Source organism: Vulpes lagopus, chromosome 2, assembly GCF_018345385.1.
Source record: "Vulpes lagopus strain Blue_001 chromosome 2, ASM1834538v1, whole genome shotgun sequence".
In the NCBI taxonomy this organism is placed as follows: domain Eukaryota; kingdom Metazoa; phylum Chordata; class Mammalia; order Carnivora; family Canidae; genus Vulpes; species Vulpes lagopus.
The window spans coordinates 19,926,819-19,948,512 of record NC_054825.1 but is presented as its reverse complement, the minus strand read 5'-3'; the positions used below and the strand labels follow the sequence as shown (position 1 = coordinate 19,948,512).

Here is a 21,694-nt window from a genome sequence, read left to right as displayed (position 1 = left end):
AGGCTCCCGGTGCATGGAGCCTGCTTCTCCCTCTGCCTATGTCTCTGCCTCTCTCTCTCTCTCTCTCTCTCTCTCTCTGACTATCATAAATAAATAAAAATTAAAAAAAATAAAAAATAAAAAATAAAATAAAATTCCGTATGTGTATATCCACAGAGAAGTTTCTAGAAGGCCAGTCACCCCAGTGTTAATGAATGGTTACCTTTGGACAGGGGGATTTTTATTTTCTTTTTCTGGTATCTTACTGTTTAAGTTTGGCTGCATTAAAAGAAGTATGTTTTATGTTTCAGTTAAATAGCCAACTATAGATGAAGAGTAGAAAGGTCACAGACCACTACAAGTCAAGAGTCTAAGTCATGTGCTCTAGTGAATACTTACTATCAATTGGGTGTGCAACGTCAAGGAGAAGGGGACAGGCCTCAGTGGTCTGTGTTCACCTCTCTAAAATATGGTGAGAGCAGAGTAGATCCAAGGTTTCCAAACTGAGCCCTGAAAAAATCACAGGGGTCCCTAGGATTCTATCCCAATAAAACTAGAGTTTTTTGAGACAGAGTCACCAGCTCAAGAAAATACAAAATAGAAACAGAAATATGAAAATCATTAAAAAGAAAATATTAAATGTGGTCTTAGTAGAATTCTTAAAATTTTACTAATTTCTAGGTACTCAGAGCATTACATCGACTATTTCGATGTGATAAAGGCACAGATGACGCAAGCAGACTTTCAAATCACTTTAGTTAGTTCTTCAAAAAAATCTTTTCTCAGGATACCAGGGTGGCTCAGAGATTGAGCGTCTGCCTTCAGCTCAGGGTGTGATCCTGGAGTCCCGGGATCAAGTTCCACATCAGGCTCCCTCCATGGAGCCTGCTTCTCCCTCTGCCTATGTCTCTGCCTTCTCTCTGTGTCTCTCACAAATAAAATCTTTAAAAGAAAATCTTTTCTCAAAAAATATTGGTATCAGTGTACAGTTCTGATAAACCATACTGTATAGTAACTATAGATCTGACTAGATAAGGACTATATCTAACTATAGTCCCATGAGTTATAACAAAACAACTTCACAAAAAGCCAATTATAAAACAGCAACCATATTTTCCTAATCCCATATAGTGACACAAAACTATACTATTAGAATTCAAGTAGAATAATGAGTTTTTCCAGCTCATTTTTTAAATAGATTTTATTTTTTAGAAGAATTATAGATTCACAGCAAAATTGAGCAGAAAATAGAGTTCCTCTATACCTCCTTCCTCCCAACATACAAACATCCTCCCCCCCCCCACCCCGCCCCACAATCAAGGCCACCGCCAATGGAACTAGAGAGCATTATGCTGAGTGAAATAAGTCAGCCAGAGAAAGGCAAATACCATATGATTTTCCTCAGATGTGGAATTTAAGAAATAAACATGAGGGGAGGGAGTAAGGAGAGGAAAACCAAGAAACAGACTCTTAACTATAGAGAAGATGGGTGAAAGGATGGCTTTTGGGGATTAAAGAGGGCACTTGTAAAAAAAAAAAAAAAAAAAGAGGGCACTTGTGGCAGCACCTGGCTGGCTCAGTGGTTGAGCGTCTGCCTTTGGCTCAACATGTGATCCCGGGGTCCTGGAATTGAGTCCCACATTGGGCTCCCCACAGGGAGCCTGTTTCTCCCTCTGCCTGTGTCTCAGCTTCCTTCTCTGTGTCTCTCATGAATAAATTAATAAAATCTTAAAAAAAAAAAAAAAAGGAGGGCACTTGTGATGAGCACCCAGGGTTCGAAGTGTTGAATCACTAAACTGTACATCTGAAACTAATATCACACTATATGTTAACTAACTGGAATTTAACTAAAAACTTGAGGGTAGCCCCAGGTGGCTCAGTGGTTTAGCGCCTGCCTTCTGCCCAGGGCGTGATCCAGGAGACCCGGAATGGAGTCCCACATCAGGCTCCCTGCATGGAGCCTGCTTCTTCCTCTGCCTGTGTCTCTGCCTCTCTCTCTCTCTCTCTGTGTCTGTCATGAATTAATAAATTAAATCTTTAAAAAATAAATAAATATATATATATATATATATATATATATATATATATATATACACATATATATATATATATATAAACTTGAAAAAAATAAAATAAAATTTTTTAAAAGATCCCTCACCAGAGTGGTACATTTGTTGCTCCTGATGAACCCTCACTGACACATTATTATCCCCTTAAATCCATAGTTTGTATAAGAATTCACTCTTGGTGTGGTACATCCTATAGTTTTTTTTTTTTCATCCTATAGTTTTTGACAAATGCATAATGTCATGTATCCAATATTACAATATCACACAAAATAACTTAAGAGTTTTCATTGCCCTGGGGATCCCTGAGTGGCTCAGCAGTTTAGTGCCTGCCTTTGGCCCAGGGCACGATCCTGGAGTCCAGGGATCAAGTCCCGCATCAGGTTCCCAGCATGGAGCCTGCTTATCCCTCTGCCTGTGTCTCTGCCTGCCTCTCCCTCTCTCTCTCTCCCTCTCTCTCTCTCTCTATCATAAATAAATCAAAAAATAAAATAAAATAATTTTAAAAAGAAAAGTTTTCATTGCCTTAAAAATCCCCTCTGCTCAGTCTATTTAGCCCTCCCCTCACTGGCCCTCAACCCCTGAAAGTGACTCATCTGTTTATTGTCTTCATAGTTTTGCAAGTCAAATAGCTGGAATCCTATAATACACAGCCTTTGCAGATTGGCTTCTTTCACGAAGCAATATGTACTTAAGGTTCTTTTGGGTCTTTTCATGGTTTGATAGCTCATTTCTTTTTAGGGATAAATAATATTCCATTGCCTAGATAGACCAGTTTATTTATACATTCATTTACTGAAGGTCATCTTGGTTACTTCCAAGTTTTGGCCATTATGTACCAAGCTGCTATAAACATCCGTGTACAGGTTTTTGTGTGGACATAAGTTTCCAACTCCTTTGGGTAAATACCAAGGAGCATGACTCCTGGATCATAAGGTAAGGATATATTTAGTTTTATAAGAAACTGCCAAACTGTCTTCCTAAGTGGTTGACCATTTGTATTCCTGCCATTAACGAATGAAAGTTCCCAATGCTCTACTTCCTCACCAGCATTTGTGCTGCCAGTGTTTCAGATTTTGCCAACTCATTTTTTTAAACAAATAAAAAATATTTTAACCAAAAATATCCTAGCATACAAAGCTGTAAATAATGAAGAGTTACACCGGGGCCATTATATCTTCCAAGACTGACACCCTATAGCTTGAACTTGGCTAGGTATGGATCTTTCTAAGTTTCTTTTTCTTTAACATTTCCATCTGCTTCTTCTCCATCATTGCCAGCATCTGGAGCTACAGAAGTCTCCATCATTATGGTTACATCCAATAGACTCCCTTATGAGGCATCATACTGATCTTAGGACTCACTGAAAAAGTGCCTCATTCTCATTTTGCAAGGGTAGCTTCAACTACCAGCCTCAGAGCTCCATCTGAGTCTCCAAAGGACAGTACTTAGAGTCACTGGAAATGGTCCTATTCAATTTGAACAGGCCCACGTTCCTTGCATTAGAGCTAATTCTGAATACAGAGGAGCATCCTTTCCTTTTGTCTAATCTACTGAACCTGTAATTTCTCATCTAAGAAAGAGAGATCACAATGATCTGATCCAAACTAAGTTTATATGTCAATACCTCCAACTGGGTTCAAAATAAAGCCTATAGTGACCTTGTAAGCTTGCCAGCATCTGAAACTTTAGTATGACATTTTTCAGGGGTTTCAAATTGTATTTCTGAGCAAGTTATCATTAAAAAGAGCCAAGCCAAAAAGTAGACTTCCTTTGGAGCAGTATTTCAACCTTGGCTGCAAAACAGAAGTACCTGAGGGACTTCTAATAATTTAATTAGTCTGAAGTACAGGCTGGGCATCTGGAATTTTAAAGAGCAAATACATGATAGAAGCCGATGTATTTTCTGTCAAGATCATTAATTTCCTTATAGAATTTGGTTTCTATTTGGGCATATGCTGACTTAAGGATTTTGATGGCACTGACTGGGTGTTTATAGCTCTGACTATCGTGTGTATCAACATTATTGGTCACTGACTTCATTGACAAAGTCAACAGAACCAATGGCAAGCACAAAATCCTCAACTACAAACTAAAAACCATCAAAGATGAAATGGAATTGGTCAAAGGTCTCCTTTGGTTCCTAGGCACCATAACCTGCCTCCTCACCAGCACATCCTGGCCTTCATCACCATCTCCTGCCTCATCATCTCCTTTTCCCGCTCCACTGGCCTCCTCAGAATCATCAGCACTGCAGGGTTACTCTACTACAGAATTTCACACTTCCTTAGAAAATGCCACCTGCCATAACTGCTGCCCCCGCCCCCCCCTCCTCCTTCACGCCCTTTGCATTTGGTTGGTGTCCTGGGTCAGAGGCAGCCACTTCTTTGTCACAAAGATATCTTTGTGTTTGATATGTGTCCCAATACCACAACCTGCAGTTAGGACATGGTAAGCAGCAGTGGCAGCCACAGTAAAGGTGAAGAAGACAGTGACAGGCAATGGCCAAAGCAACGAGCTGTGGCCATGGAGGCAGCTTCACGGAGGTGGTGACAATGCGCCAAGGTGGCTTGGACAGCTGTAGCCACAAGCACCAACAGGCCGTGAAAGAGACTGAATGGATCAGGCGCTAGCTGAGGAGGGGACAAAGCTGACACCATTACAAGATCCAGCCATGGAGGTGGCAGTGGCTGAAAAAGCAACCAAGACAGAGGAGATGAAAAATCTTACAAGGATTAAATAGGTTACTATATACAAAGGCCTTAGAAACAGTGCTTGGCACATAGTAAATGTTATGTGTGTACAATTAATAGAGGTAGATACTAACTAACCCTGAAAGCAATGTGATAAATAGTGCAACAGGTATGCATATTGCTTCTCCTTAAACTAGGGACATGTCATCATCATTCCTGAATCCACGTATTAAGCCCACCACCTAACACATGTGGATACTCACTCAAGGATGGCTGAGTGAATGTCCCAAATTCATGTCATGATCTTTCCAGACTCAATATAATCAACAGCAATGAATCTTCAGTGAAAGAAGCTATTAGAAGACGTCGTATTAACAGCATCTGCTCATTCCGCATTCTATCACTTTGAGAAATTTAGAAGCAGCCAAGAGTTAATCAGGGTGTGCTGGGAAGTAGGAAGCCAAGAGCAACAAGCCTAGTCCATGATGTAACATTAGCCCATACGCTGCCAGGTATTTTTAAATCATGCTTTAAAGAGAATGACTCATGTAAAAGTCTCTTGCATATGTGGGCCTGCTTTTAGAAATAGATTCCGAAACCTTGAGCCTTTATCATAAACAAAACTTTTCACTGCTTAGAAGTATATGAAAGGCACACCTGTATTTATCTCACTGGGTGGGTAGGAGAAGTCAACTTCACAACATGTGTGAAAGTACCACCATGCACAGCATCGGGTACATTATAAAAGCTCAAGAAATATTATTTGAATCTATATCTGAAGCACCAGCTGGGTTTCTTACACGCCTTTTTGTAAGAATAGAAGGGGTTGGTTTACTCCAATTTCAGCATCTTAACACACACATAGATACCAGGCTGCTCTTCCAGCATCAATAGCTTTAGAGGCAGTGGTTTGTTTCTCTGTCTCACTGCTGAGGGAGGACCAAGGGCTTTACATACTTAAATGGTTCTCAAAATAACCCTTCCAAGGGAGGTTTCAGTATTCCCATTTTACAGATAAAGGAAAAGAGTTAAATACTTGCCCCATTCAACTCAATCATCAGGCACCAGGACCTAGTATCTATCTAACTCCCAAGTCTGTGCACTATTATACCATATTATCTGGAGGACGCTCTGCTACGCTCTCTTAAAGTATTCTAAGACCAACAGAATCGAAACAAGTGGATTCCAGTTTCCACGGGATCTGCAACCTCAAACAACTGATGGTCCCCGAACTTCTATTTCTTCAGACATACTAAAGAGAAGGTCTCTTTAAACTCTACATTTGATAATTCTATCACTGTTTCCTTTCCTTTACTTTTTTCCCCTTCCTTTTTCCTTCCTCTTCTCCTCCCTCCTAATATGGCCTAAAATATGTTGGATATATGTATCCATATTTTTAAAGAAAAGGAACCTAATTGCATGCAATTATAACACTGCTATTCTATGGTTTATGAACTTCAGATAATCGAGTTTTCCAGTTGACTAAAAGTAAATGCTCCTGGGTACCCCAAAGAAAAGCACTAGCTTTCAAGGGATAGAAATACAGTAATATACCACTTTTCAGAATTCAAGTTTCTGGCAACCCAACAACACAACTAACCAGTTCTGGGAAGAGAGTATGGTTCCAGAAATTTTTCCCAAAAAGATTTTCCTGAATGCATAATTTATATAGCAGAGTAATATACTATAAAATTTTCTCATTTCAAAATCTTATGACAAAAATTGAAAGCCAATCTCTAAGGTAGTAATAAAAGTTTATGTTAGAGACAGGAAAAACTAGAATAGTGCTTTTGGGGGGAGGTGGGCAGAGGGAGGAAATAGTGCTTACAGGGTGGAGGTGGGCAGAGGGAGGAAAAGGAGAGAGAGAGTCTGGAGTCTAATGCAGGGCTCCATCTCACGACCCTAAGATCATGACCTGAGCCAAAATCAAGAGTCAGACACTTAACCAACTGAGACACCCAGGCACCTCTAGACCCTAGAACAGGGTATTTTCAATAATAACCTATCTACTCCTCAACCACTACCACTTAATCACCAAAAATAGGAAATATGAAAATTATAATTCTCTTAACTTATTACCTTAAAAAAGTGGCAAATATATACAAAAACAGTAACCAACTAGCTAGAACCCAAAGGATAAAATGGTTTTTAATTTCCAGATTTCTGTCCCCTCAGTCCCAGCCATGAGCAATTATTAATCCTTTACCCTCTCTTCTCTCCCAACTTGGGATTAGGGTACAGGGACCTAAAATTCTTTTCAGACATCCCATCTAATTAATAGGCAAAATTATTACCTGTTTCCACACCTGGGTCTCCTGAGTGTGTCACTTCGTTAGGCTCAATTATTCTTAAATTTCTCAGCTGAAAATCCTGGTGATTTGCCCTTAAGAAGAGAAAGAACAGATATTGCAGACTTTGACCATAGGAAACGTGGCAAAGCTTAGTTAGAGGATATCTACTTGACTTAGCAATTTTCCTTCGTGAGTCAGAAGGACTCTCACCCCGGTATCATAACGAAATAAGTAAAAGTTTCAGATAAAACTTGCAACTACAACAGCACCATGGTAGGCAAACCTTCTCATATCTAACCTCTAATTCCTGAATTCTCTTCAGCTATGTCTAATCTCCTAAGCAGTCTAAAAAGCTTTTGTTTGCAATGACTGGTTTTTTTTACATGTATAAATTCTGTTTGGTTCTCTTTAAATTTGACTGCTCTTTCTTCATGGTGTCTCATTCTTTCACTATGGTTCCTATTCTTTCTCTCAGCTTTAATTATTTGGGGCCTTTATAATTCATTTCAGACTTTCCATTAGAAGGTCTGGGGATGGTTAATCTTCAATTTGCTGGGTCTGATGGCTCCCTCTTAGTAAGCTATTCCTTGTGTGTTTTGTAATCTTTTATTAAGAGCTTATCTTCAGGGCAGCCCTGGTGGCTCAGCGGTTTAGAGCCACCTATGGCTCAGGGCCTGATCCTAGAGACCCAGGATCGAATCCCATGTCAAGATCCCTGCATGGAGCCTGCTTCTCCCTCTGCCTGTGTCTCTGCCTCTCTCTCTCTCCCCTCTGTGTATTCTCATGAATAAATAAATTAAATCTTTAAAAAAAAAAAAGAGCTTATCTTCAGTTGAGACTACCTCATCTATGAAAATCAGACATGTCCTAGATTGTGTGAGCACTACTGTCACTGTTGTTTGCTTATGAGACTAATTTCCACTTTACTTTCTTCGATAGGAGATTTACACACAGGTCTCCAATCAGCATACAGGATAGTCTGATGCCCTGGACCCCAGGTATGAAGGCCTATAGAGTCTAATAACCTCCTCAGGCTCAGCTTACTAGCTACCATTCAAGCTTTAAGTTCCTCTAAATTTCTGGCACCTGAGGATTTCTCTCTTTCAAGTCCATTCAGTCAACAAATATTCATTGAGACTCTCCTATACAATCCAGGCACTCTAGACACAACAGTGAACAAAACAGACACCATCACTGATCTCAGGAGTTTTAGAAGGGTGTGTGGTAGGGGCTAGAGGATGCTAAAAAGAGGAGGATCCAGGAAGAGAGGCAAAAGATACAAAACAAGAATATGTTCTATCAGGGGGTATGCATTCTATGAAAAGAAGTAAAGCAGAGCAAGAGGAAGACTGTCAGGGAGTTAAGGTGAAAGGTGATTTTATATGGGTTTTCTAGGCAAGGTCTCTTTGCTAATAGATGATATTTTAGCAGGGTCCTAAAAATCAAGTCATGTGAATGTCTAAGAAAGGAACATTCTAGAAAAGGGGAATAGTAAGTACAAAGGTCCTAAGGCAGGAGTATGCCTGGTATACATCAGAGAAAGCAAGAAGGCCAGTGTGGTTGCATGTGCTAGCAGATGAGGAGGTAAGTGGTTACGAGATTAGATCTGAGAGGCAACAAGGAGCCTCTTACTGGTTATACAAAGAGTTTGGATTTTACTCAGTTATGAAGTTAAAAGTAATTTTGTTATAATTTTACCACATTTTTATATGTTAGTAAAGGGAGAAGAGCCCGCATTAGCTCAGTCTACGACACAGCCAGAACCAGAAGACCAGACATTTTCACCAATCACTCCAGACCTGTTCTCGGAGAATTTAATTGTGTGGGCAGAATGAAATGTTCTACTTTAATTTTGTTGGACAGAATGAGATATTCTTTATTGAAAGAATCATATATTCTTTCATTAAAAAGTAAAACATACCAATATCTCTTATAAATATAAGTGCAAATATCCTTAAGAAAATACTAGCAAAACTGAATCCAGTAACATATAAAAAGGATCATACATCATCACCAAATGGGCTTTATCCTAGGAATGAAAGACTGATTCAACATATAAAAATTAATGTAATAAATAATATCAACAGAATAAAGAATAAAAACTACATGACTACCCCAATAGACAGAAAAAGCATTTTGACAAGATCTAACACCTCTTCATGATAAAAGTACTCATTAAAGGGAAGAAGAGAAATTCTTCAACTTGATCATGAATATTACAAAAATTCACAGCTAATATCATCTTTAATATAAAAAGGCTGAATGTTTCTCCTGTAAGATCAAAAACAAGAACAGAGATGTCCAATATTTCTATTTTAAGTCAACATTGTACTGGAGGTTCTATCCAGAGCAATTAGGCAAAAACTGACATAGAAAGCATCTAGATTAGAAAAGAAGTAAAGGGACGTCTGGGTGGCTCAGTGGTTGAGTATCGGCCTTCGGCTAAGGGTGTGATCCCAGTGTCCTAGGATCGAGTCCCAAGTTGGGCTCCTTGCATGGAGTCTACTTCACCTGTTTCCACCCCTCTCTCTGCCTCTCTTTGTGTCTCTGATGAATAAATAAATAAAATCTTAAAAAAAAAAAAGTAAAATTATGTCTACTTGCAAAGGGCATTTTATCTTCAAATAGAAAATCCTAAAGAATCTACCCAAAAAAGTTAGAATAAACAAACTCATCAAGACTGAAGACTAAAAATATACAATAATAAATTTTTTTCTATATACTTAAAATGAACAATCCAAAAATGGAATTAGGAAAAGTTCATTTGGGGGATCCCTGGGTGGCGCAGCGGTTTGGCGCCTGCCTTTGGCCCAGGACGCGATCCTGGAGACCCGGGATCGAATCCCACATCGGGCTCCCGGTGCATGGAGCCTGCTTCTCCCTCTGCCTATGTCTCTGTCTGTCTGTCTGTCTCTCTCTCTCTCTCTCTCTCTCTCTGTGACTATCATAAATAAATAAATAAATAGAAAAGGAAAAGGAAAAGAAAAAAGAAAAGGAAAAGAAAGAAAAGAAAAGAAAAGAAAAGAAAAGAAAAGAAAAGAAAAGAAAAGAAAAGAAAAGTTCATTTGGGCAGCCCAGGTGGCTCAGCGGTTTAGCGCCGCCTTCAGCCCAGGGCGTGATCCTGGAGACCCGGGATCGAGTCCCACTTCGGGATCCCTGCATGGAGCCTGCTTCTCCCTCTGCCTGTCTTCTCTCTCTCTCTCTCTCTCTCTCTCTCTCTGTGTGTGTGTGTGTCTCTCATGAATAAATAAAATCTTAAAAAAAAAAAAAAGAAATAAAAGAAAAGTTCATTTACAAAAGTATCAAAGGAAGTATCTAGGAATAAATTTAACAAAATAGATGTCAAACTTATACTCTGGGGACACCTGGGTGGCTTAGTGGTTGAAGGTCTGCCCTGAGCTCAGGGCGTCCTTCACAATGGGACTCATTGAGTCCCACATCAGGCTCCCCACAGGGGCTTGCTTCTCCCTCTGCCTATGTCTCGGCTTCTGTCTCTGTGTCTCTCACGAATGAATGGATAAAATCTTTAAAAAAAAAAAAATTCAGCTAGTTTGTATGCAGAAATTGACAAAGAGATCCTGAAATTCATATGAGAATGCAATCCAGGAAGCCAAATCAATATTGAAAAAGAACAAAGTTGGAGGATTCATCCTTCCTGATGTCAAAACTAATAAAATATACTAACCAAGACAGTGTGGTATTAGCAAAAGGACAGACTTATATATCAATGAAATAGAATTAGTTCAGAAATAAACCCTCACATTTACTGTCAATTTTTGACATGGTGCCAAAACTATTCAATGGAGGAAAAAATAGTCTCTTCAACAAATAATGCTGGGACAACTAGATATCCATATGCAAAAGAATGAAGGTGAACCTCTACCCTCACACCATATATAAAAATTAACTCAAGGGACGCCTAGGTGGCTCAGTGGTTGAGCACCTGCTCCTGGCTCAGGGCGTGATCCGCAGTCTCAGGATCAAGTCCCACATCAGGCTCCCTGCCTAGAGCCTGCTTCTCTCTCTCTGCCTATGTCTCTGCCTTTCTTTCTCTGTGTCTTTCATGAATAAATAAATAAAATCTTTTTAAAAATTTAACTCAAAATAGATCATAGACATAAATGTTTTCCTAGAATACATAGACAGAAATCTGCCTGCCCCTGGAGCAGGCAATGATTTCTTCAATATGACATCAAAAAACATAAGCAAAAAAAAGCATAAGCAACTAAAGAAAATAGATACACTGGACTTCATTATTAAAGACTTCTGTACTTCAAAGGATACCATCAAGAAAGTAAAAAGACAACTTACGAAACGAGAGAAAATATTTGCAACTCATATCTGATAAGAGTCTAACATCCAGAGTATATAAAGAACTATTACAACTCAACAATAAAAAGACTACCCAATTTTTAAATGGTCAAGGGTTTCTGAACAGACATTTCTACAAAGAGGATATACAAATAGCTCATGAGCACATGAAAAGATTTTCAACATCTTTATCCATTAGGGAAATGCAAATCAAAACCACAGTGAGATATAATTTCACATTCACTAGGAAAGTTATAATAAAAAAAAATAGACAATAACAAGTATGGGTAAGGATATGGAAAAACTGGAACCCTCAGACATTGCTGGTGGGAATACAAAATGGTATAGTGACTTTGGAAAACAGTCCAGCATTCTCCAAGAAGTTAAATAAAGAGTTATCCTATGACCCAGCAATTGCAGTCCTAGGTGTGGGAAACTGAAAACAAAAGTCCACATAAAAACTTGTATACAAATGTTCATAGCAGCATACTCCTAATATCCAAAACACAGAAACAACCCAAACGTCCATCAACCGAAGAATGGATAAATCAGTGGTCTATCCATACAATGCAATATTATTTGGCAATTAAAAGGAATCAAGTACTGATAACCTGCTGCAACATAGTAAACTTTGAAAACATTTTATGTTGAGTGAAAAAAGCCAGTCACAGAAGACCATATTTGTATTAATCTATTTTTTTTTTAAGATTTTGTTTATTTATTCATGAGAGACACAGAGAGAGACAGGCAGAAACACAGGCAGAGGGAGAAGCAGGCTCCATGCAGGGAGCCCGATGTGGGACTCAATCCTGGGACTCCAGGGTCACGCCCTGAGCCGAAGGCAGAGGCTTAACCTCTGAGCCACCCAGGTGTCCCTGTATTAATCCATATGCAATGTCCAGAAGATGCAAATCCATAGACACAGAAGGTAGACTGGCAATTGCCTAGAGCTGGGGTGAAGCTGAGGGAATTGAGGAATGCCCGCTAACATGTACATGGTTTCTTCTGGCAGGGGAATAAAGATGTCCCAAAACACTGTGGTGATGGTTGTACAACTCTTGAGAATATTCTAAAAACCACTGAAATGGCAGAATTTTAAAAGGTGAATTGTGTGGTACATGAATTCTATCTCAATAAAGTTGTTGTAATATTTTACAAAGTAACCTCTTGTTTTTGGGCAGAGATCCATGTCGCATGGTCACCTGGCAAGTTGCTGGTTTTCCTTGACTTCATATTTTCACCTTTACAAGACGGTGAGCCAAGGAAGTTGGTTTCTCTATACATTTGGCAGTTAACTGGTCCCCGTGACTAATGAGGATACAGGACAAGAGAGTTGGAGGGAAGTTATTCAGAAGTAGCTCTATTCGTTCACTTTAAAAGAGAACAAAGATAACTTGCCACAGGCCACATACCTCAGCTGCAAAGCCATAATAAGAAATCAGGTCTGACAGGTGATGCTCATGGAGAACTTGAAGTAAAGCTCTCTCCCTTAGCATCACTACCTCCACCCTCCTGTCAGGATCATGAAGGAAGCTAAACATGAAGCAGTTAAACATGACAGTTTTTCTGCTCCTGTGATACCCTGATCTCTGAATCCAAGATCCAGCCACCCTACGGATGCCTGGGTGGCTCAGCGGTTGAGAGTCGCCCTTTGGCTCAGGGCACGATCCTGCAGTCCCGGGGTAAAAATCCTGCATCCGGCTCCCTGCATGGAGCCTGCTTTTCCTTCTGCCTCTGTCTCTGTCTCTGTCTGTCTCTCATGAATAAATAAATAAAATCTTAAAAAAAAAAAAAAAGATCCAGCCACCCTTCACTTAACTTGGACAGACACATTCTCAGGCCTCGCAGCTGCAGCAGGGCTACCATGAGATGTTAGAGATACAAGGTACCTCAGGTACCAACTCAGCTCCCTCCTCTAGACAAACTGAGGAACAGAGATCAAAGGACTCGCTCAAAGCCTCACAGCTAGGTGGTGACAGGGCTAGTCTAGAACCACAGCCAAGGCCTCCCAACATCCAGCACAGCGCTCTTCCCCTTCCCAGGACTTCTTCCGCCTACACCTTCTCAACATCATGACGTGGGTAAAGGAAAGGAAGTGTGCAGAGAACTGCCTGCTCGACCTTTGCATCAGGTAGGCAGGGCACATCTTTCTCCCTCTCTCTTCTTTCTCTTTTCTTTAAAATAAAGAAATCCCAGCAGGGGCGTGCTTACCGGCACCCTGACCCTCAGTCCACAATGAGAATCATATGTGTCTATCACACGCAGGATGGGGCAAAACAAGCACCGAGTTGCTCAATCACACCTCAGGAGTTCAGATAAGAGTAGACTGAAACAAGTTTTAGGGTATGTAGTGGGAAACGTGGTCTTCTCCTACCCCAAATCCATCCCTCCCTCTTTTGGTCAAAGCACAATGGTTTCTATCTGAGACCGTCCCGTCTCTTTCAGCCTACAGAGTTGGGATGAATGTCACCCCCTCACCCACCAAGTTCTGGGACCCAGGCCTGGACAATCTGTCCCTGGGACCACACAACTGGTTCAGGAATAAACATACGGTCAAATAAGCCCCCTGGAAATCAGATCTGGGGTTTGTGCTCCAACCATTAGGAAAGAGGGCTCTATTCTGCTGGGGCTGCCAACACAGAACGGGCATACCTCCCATAAGGAGAAAGTTGGCCTGAGAACGAAGCCAACAGTTAGGAAATTGGAGCCGAAGAGAGGCCAAGACTGATGCCAGGGTTGGTCTCCTGGACTCAGTTGCACTAGAGGCCAGCTCAACCCCTTTTTACCTAAGTCCATTTTACCTGAACTGCAAGAAGTTCTCATGCTTACACTGAATAGCCCTCAAATTCTGCCACAAGGGGAAGGGCCTGGGGCAAAAGGCTTGCCGGTCTCTCAGTTGCCTTCTGTGTGTGACAAGGAAGCTCTGCCAGCAGATGCTCAAAGACCCTCCTGCCCCCCAAAATACTGTGATTCTATAAACCTACTCTTGGTCCACGGATGTGCCTAGGATCTAACTCATCCTTATCCACTTGCCTAACCCCATTTCCAGCACTTAACACAGGGGGCAACTCCTTCCACACCAGGATGGCCACACCTCCCCCCATCCTTCCACAAGATAGGTCTGGTTCTCTACCCATCCCAAACATGACACAGCAAGGCCAAGGCCAGGTCAAGGTCAGCTTGGGATCTGTCCACTCACAATCACTAATACAAGCCATGGTCTGTGTTCAGCAAGTGAGCCTGGCCATCCTGCCAAGGGTAGTCACCAAGTCCCACCTGAGCTGAGCACGGCTGATCCCTGATCCCGTGTGGAACGCCAGGGATCTTTGCTTCCGGCCTTTGTGATCTCCCAACATTGCTCTGTCTCCCACTTTGTTAGCTGCTGTAATAAGCATACCCTAGGTGGGCGGGGGGGTGCATAGGCTGAAATGTGTCTGAGACCAGGAGTTTATCCTTCCCAGCTCCCTGTGCCCAGGGAGAGCCCAGGGAGAGCCCAGGGCGCGTTACTGGCGGGCTCTTCCTAGAGGTTATGACACAGTATTCCCTTACACAGCCACTGAAACCATCTGATGGGGATGGGCCCGCAGGTCCCTATCCTCCTGGCGGTGGCAAGTGAGTAAGGCGAGCTGCTGGTGTCCGCACTGTCAGGGCTGTAACCTCAAGATTACAGTCCACGGGAGGAGGGGAGAAGGCAGGGGCTCACCCATTCCCAGGACCCCCGGAGGCGCCCGGAGGGGCCAACTTCCTGCAAGAGCGGGGCCTTCCTGCCAGGCCTGGGGAGGAGGTGGGCCACGGCCGCCGCCCCTCGGGCCGAGCGCCGCAGCTCCGCGGGCACAGGCGTCCACGGGCCGGTATCCGGCTGCCCGAGGGCGCCCGCGGCCCTCCAAAAACGGCCCGGAACTTGCCCGGCCGCACGACTCCCTCCCGCTGCTCCCGCTCGGGGGGCTCCCGCACGCCGCGGCCTCCTCCAGACCGCGATGCGCCGCCTGCGGCTGCTCACCCTCTAGGTCCTGCCCTCCGGGGCTGCAGCCTGCGCGCCCGGGCCCCGGGGCCCGCGCCCTGCCCAGATGCCGGCTCCCGGGCAGGTCCCTCACCTTACTCGCGGTGCCTTTCTGGAGGCTGCCATTCGGCGGTGACGTGCCCCGGCCCACGTCAGGGCAGCGCACACCAGCTGATCACCCGGGGAAGCGCAGGAAGCAGGAGGGCCGGCGCGCACGCTGCGAGCGCGCGAGCCCAGCGGCCACGCCCCCTTCTGTGGCGTGCGCTCGCGCCGCGCCCCGCCCACCGCAGGGCCCGCCCACCGCAGGCCACGCCCACCGCAGGCCACGCCCACCGCAGGCCACGCCCACCCGGGGCTCCGCGGGCGCCGGGGGCGGGTCTGCGCTTCCACCGCCGCTGGCTTAGCCCCTTGGCCTGCAGGGGGGGAGGCTGGAGGCCGTGCCGCGCGGCGTCGTTCCTGTGGATTTTTCTCGGTGTTCGCCCCAGAGAAGAAAGAGGGGCTTTGCCGGCGGGAGGGGCTGAGGCGCGAAGAGCTGCCCCCCAGGGAGGCTCCAGCCTTCGGGAGGACAGAGGAGAGGAAGCCCGTCGTGATAGTACTTGGGCGAGGCTCTAGAGATGTCCCCCAGGATCACGTCCCCAAACAACCTCAGAATCCAGCGGGCCACCCGCTTGGAGAGCTAACAGGCCCCTCACACTTAACACGTCTGAACCACGCTCTTGGGATCCCTGGGTGGTGCAGCGGTTTGGCGCCTGCCTTTGGCCCAGGGCGCGATCCTGGAGACCCGGGATCGAATCCCACATCAGGCTCAGGCTCCCAGTGCATGGAGCCTGCTTCTTCCTCCGCCTGTGTCTCTGCCTCTCTCTCTCTCTCTCTCTCTCTCTCTCTCTCTCTCTCTGTGTGTGACTATCATAAATAAAAAAATTAAAAAAAAAATGAACCACGCTCTTGGCCCAAAGCATCAAAAAAAAAAAAAAAAAAACTGTGCTCCACCAGTCTTGACCACCTCAGTCAGTGGCTACTCCATTCTTGCAGGATGCTCAGGCCAAAATCCTGGAGTCATCCCTGCCCTCTTGGTTCCAACATCACATCCAGCAGGTCAGAAAATCGTGTGGGCCCGTTTTTAAAATAAATCTCTAATCCGACCCCTCTTACCAACCCCATCTGTCCCCTCTCTGGTCTGGTGCACTTCTGTGATTGAACACTGACCTCCCTGCTGCCACCTGGCACCTGCACACTATGGCCTCAACACCGCAGCTGGGTCAATCCTTTGAAGTCTGAGATCATGTTGCTCCTCTGCTTAGCGCTTTCTGATGGTTCCTCATGTCACTCAAGCCAAAAGCTCTACTTGATCTGCGCCTAACCTCACTTCCTTCTATTCTTACCTTGCTCACTCCACTCCAGCTAAACTAGCCTCCTTGCTGTCCTTGAAAAAAACTAGGCACACTCATGCCCCAGGGCCTTCGGACTTGCTCTTCCCCCAACTATTAGGGCTCTCTTCCTTACCTTTCTCTCACCTTGCCTTCAAGTCTTTGCTAATCCCACTGTCACTCCTAATCCCCCTTACCATACTGTTTTATTTATAGTGCTTATCGCCTTTTACCATAATAAAAATTTACTTGTGTGTATTGTATTCTATCCCCTCTTAAACACACACACACACACACACACACACACACACACACACACGAAATAGCCATCAGTGCAAGGATTGTGTCTGTGTTGTTTAATGGTGAACAATTCCTGCCATGTGGTAGGTTCTCATCGCATATATTCTGCAGGAATTAATGTCCTTAGAATGTACAGTTCTCAAGGGTAAGGGACCCTGGTGCTTAGAACAGCACCTGGCACAGAATCAGCACTTAGGAAATATTTGCTAAGTGAAAGTGACCGCATTTTTAAATGTGATCTACACTTCTTGCTTTGACCTTGGTGAAGGCCTAATACACCTGTACCAAATAGTTTCTGCAGCCTGCAAGAACTTGAAGTTCTGGTTATTATTGAATAAGCATTTAGACAAGCTAAATTAGGCCCCGTAGAAAAAGTCTGAAAGAACTAAAAGATGTGACGCCTTGGAAAGCAGCAGACGGCTGTTCCATATCCCCAAATTTATAGAGCCAAGAAGAGACAGATTGTAAATAAAATGACTGGTTCCAGCCCACACCTGATAGATGGTGGGAAAGATCAAGTTGTAAGAGAAAAAAGGAAATGTCAGAGAGACAGAGAAGTGGGACATAAAAAGAAACAGGTATTTCGTAATCACATTGCCTAGGAAGAGTCTGCTCAGAATTTACAGCATCTGGCTTTAGGGGAGAAAGAAAATACTTTGTGTTCCCTGGACTGGATTTGAATTCCGGTCTGCTGTATAACCAGGCACCCCTGCCCATCTTAAGCTTCTTTTGGGACAAACTCAGAGAGAAGTTGTTGAACTAGATTATCACAAAAGGTGATATGTCAGGCTCTTCTGACTCTTCAGTCCTCACATGTTTGAAGAGGTGGAACAATCACTAAGATTTACTGAGCACTGTGAGCCCACCCCACAACAGCCCAATGAACAGAGGACTGTTATTCTCATTTTGTTGGTCAAGGAGACTGAGATTTGCACAGGTTAAGTCACTTGCCACAAGCTAGGCAGTGGTAGGGCTCTGTAAGGTACATTCAGGCAGCAGGATGGATTCCTAGCCCCCAAACCCTTAAACACAAAGGAACAGAAAAGGTCACATCATCGAACTTTCTAGACCACACACCGGAAAGAGAGAAGCAACCAGACTCATCATTCAAATTCAGACTGGGTGGGCCATCTGGGTAGATGTAGCCAGAAACATTAAGTGTGTAAAAACATATTTTAAATAAAGATTTTATTTATTTATTTGAGAGACTGAGAGCACAAGCAGGGGGGAAGGGCAGAGAGAGAGGGAACTCCCCACTGAGCAGGGAGCCTGATGCAGGACTCCATCTCAGGACTCTGGGATCATGGCCTGAGCTAAAGGCAGATACTTAACCAGCTGAGCCACCCAGGTGCCCCTGTAAAACCATATTGTAGGTTGAATCATGCCCCCTCACACACACACATAAACACACAAGTCATAGTTTGAAGCCCCAACCCCCAGTACCTCAAAATGTGATCGTATTTGGAAACAGACCCATTGCAGATATAATTACTAAGATGAGATCATACTGAAGTAGTTGGCCCCAATCCAATATGACTGGTATCCTTATAAAAAGGAGAAACTTGGACACAGAATACCACGTGACAATGAAGGCAGAGATCCCAGTGATGTATCTACAAGCCAAAGATGGCCAGCAAACCACTGGAAGCTAGGAGAGAGGCACAGAACAGATTCCCCTTCACGACCCTCAGAAGGGACCAACCCTCTCTTGGTCTTGCAGTCCCAGCCTCCAGAACTGTGAGAAAATCAATTTCTGTTTGAGCCGTCCAGTTTATAGTACTTTGTGACAAAGCCCTAGGAAACCATACAAAATGAGTTCTTTTTTTTTTTAGATATTATTTATTTATTCACGAGAAACAGAGAAAGAGAGGCAGAGATACAGGCAGAGGGAGAAGCAGGCTCCATGCAGGGAGCCCGACGTGGGACTCGATCCCAGGTCTCCAGGATCACACCCTGGGCTGAAGGCAACGCTAAACCACTGAGCCACCAGGGCTGCCTACAAAATGAGTTCTAAACGTTCAAACATATAAACTGTGGAACTTATTTTGGCCACACAATATTCATCCAATCTCCTTCTGCAAACCAACCTATTTCCCTCCGAAGACCCATCCTTTCCTCTTCCCTCACCCCCTCATTCTCAATCTCAATTATTCTGGTGAAACATTTGGGTTCCAGGAGTCTTTCATGACCTGGGCATATGCTGCAGTGAAGACTCAGAGATTGCTCTGGGACTAGGGCAAGGCAATTTTCACAGTGAGTGCTGGAACAGGGCTTTGTTCTTTCCTCTGCCAGGCAAGATCCTGGATGTGTGTTCTCTGGAACGACCGCCTCTACATGCAACATGTGAGTGGCACCAAACAGCAAAAGGCAGAGCGAAAAGAGAAGAAGGGAAGCAGTAATGTCATAGTGTTATTTAAGCCCTGAATCCTGCCATGCCTGAAACCAAATCTCCCACTGGACTTTTCAAATGTCAGCCAAAAAATTTCCCTTTGTGTTTAAGTCAGTTTGACATGGATTTCCTGTCACTTGAAATTGAAAGACTCCTCACTGAATCATTTAAGTAAGTTATGTTCTATCTGTACAACTGAATTTTATACATGAAGTAGATATAATTTTATTAATATTAATAATCATGAACTAAGAAATGGAAAGAATAGATTACAAAACAATGTAATATCCCATTTTTATAATTATATATAGATACATATACGTATCTACTAATATAGATACATTTTTATAATAAAAGGAAAATGATCCACAAAATAGTAACAACACTTATCTTGAATTTGGGGTGTTCTTAATTTTGCTCTGCTTTTTAATTTTTTGTGATTGGTTTTGTTATTTTTATTTTTTTTATTTTTTTATAATAAATTTATTTTTTATTGGTGTTCAATTTGCCAACATACAGAATAACACCCAGTGCTCATCCCCTCAAGTGCCCCCGTCAGTGCCCGTCACCCATTCACCCCCACCCCCCGCCCTCCTCCCCTTCCACCACCCCTAGTTCGTAGGTTTTGTTATTTTTAAAAAAGCCTCAAAATGCTATTCATTTCTCTGACTCTTTCTCCTTTAGAGATGGAATGAAAGACCTATTCCATTCTCCAGATCTGAGCACCACAAGCATACACAGCCCTCCAGGATTCAGCTTGATAACTGGTTGATGGCTTCACCATTGATGGGGGGAAGGGGACAGCATCCCTTTTGATAAACCCCCACATGAAAGGACTGAAAAAATAAAAACTCTTGTAGGATATCAAACAAAATTACAACTTCGGAGGAGGGTTTTAACCTTTTCAAATGTTTCAATTTGTCCTAATGAAATTGAGAGCTATAGAACCAGTGATGAGTGAGGCTCTCATAAACTGTTACAATATGGCCTTATTTTTGTAAAGTTAACCAAGAAATAGGCTTGTGGTTACACCCTAGAAAGGAATGGGAGAAGAAAAGCCAATCTGGGGGATTGTAGAGTCTGCCAAAACAATGTACTGTAAATTAAGGGTGGGCGAATGCATTTGGCTCAGCTCAGAACCTACTCACCCTTTGTATTCAATGAAAACTGAACTCAGACCTCTGGATATCTGAGTTCTATTTACTCTTGGCAAAGTTCAGTTCTTCTGTTCAAACGAAAAAAAAAAAAACTTTTTTTTCTTTAACTTAAAGAGACCCAAAGGATTTCTTGGACATCAAATGGTTCTTGCACAAACAACATCATGATGAGCTAAGTGTAAATGAATCAGGAATATACAGAGTAAGTGACTGGAACATGCAGACCTCCCCATGATATAGGAAAAGAAGCTCAAGGAAACACTAGGTCTGTCTCTTCCTTTAAGGAGGATTCCTTTTTACCATATTTTATCTGTTTCTCAAGAAGTCTTTCAAGGTCCTTTAGAAGATGTGGGAAAAGGATGAGAGTACATCCAGCTGTTCCTGATGTTGATGTTTCACAATCCCTTCCTGGCTGTGCCTTGAAAGCGGGGCTTTGGATAGAAACAGTATGGCCTTGAGGTAAAGGTCAAGAGACCAGTTCTGGCCCTAGCTGGGCCACTAAATAGGCGTGTGACTTTAGAACTGGCAGATCATCCTCTTCCCTGGTTTCCCAGGAATTTGGGTTTGACCAGCCCCTTCCAGACTTGCTGTGCTTCCGATCGAGTTCTAATCAAAAGACTCGAACTAGGCAGTCTGGCAGATATGTTTTGTGGGGCTCTCACTATGGTCATTTTTCAAAACAGTGTTATTGGAATATAATTCACTTTCCATACAATTGATCCATTTAAAGTCTGCAACTCCATGGTTTTTAGCATATTCCATTTTGGAACACTTCCATCACCCTAAAAAGAAACCTGCACCCCTTGGCATTTATTTTAGTATATGTGCTGCCGAAGCGAGCACCACCCTTTGGCATTTACTTCCCATTTCCCTCCATCCTGTCTACTCTAGGCAACCACTGATCTACTTTCTATAGGTTTGCCTCTTCTAGACATGTTATATAAAAGGAATCTTATAGTATATGGCCTTTTGTAACTGGCCTCTTCCATTTAGCATAATGTTTTCAAGGTTTTTCCATGTTGTAGTGTGTACTTAATTCCTTATTATTGCCAAATAATAACCCGTGTAATGTTTATCCATTCATCAGTTGATGGGCCTTTGGGTTATTTCCACTTTGGGGATATTGCAAATAATGCTGCTA

At 43.1% G+C, this 21,694-nt stretch overlaps 1 protein-coding gene across 5 annotated transcripts in view; it reads right to left on the bottom strand.

Moving 5' to 3' along the window:
* Positions 1-15,584, bottom strand: part of XPNPEP1 (X-prolyl aminopeptidase 1) — a 54,965-nt gene extending 39,381 nt beyond the window's left edge. Inside the window, exons 1-3 of one of the 5 annotated variants that reach the window (XM_041744356.1) lie at positions 15,341-15,477; positions 7,033-7,121; positions 5,002-5,141 (exon numbers count right to left, since the gene is read on the bottom strand). Coding sequence is in view for 1 of the 5 variants with exons in the window: in XM_041744352.1 (XP_041600286.1) it covers positions 7,033-7,121; positions 15,435-15,466 (121 nt within the window). In the remaining 4 variants the exon portion in view is untranslated. Of the gene's footprint in view, positions 1-378; positions 490-5,001; positions 5,142-7,032; positions 7,122-15,340 lie in introns of all 5 variants that reach the window. The other 4 variants (XM_041744354.1, XM_041744355.1, XM_041744352.1 and 1 more) reach the window with 4 other exon arrangements.
* Between the last annotated feature and the right edge of the window lie 6,110 nt (positions 15,585-21,694).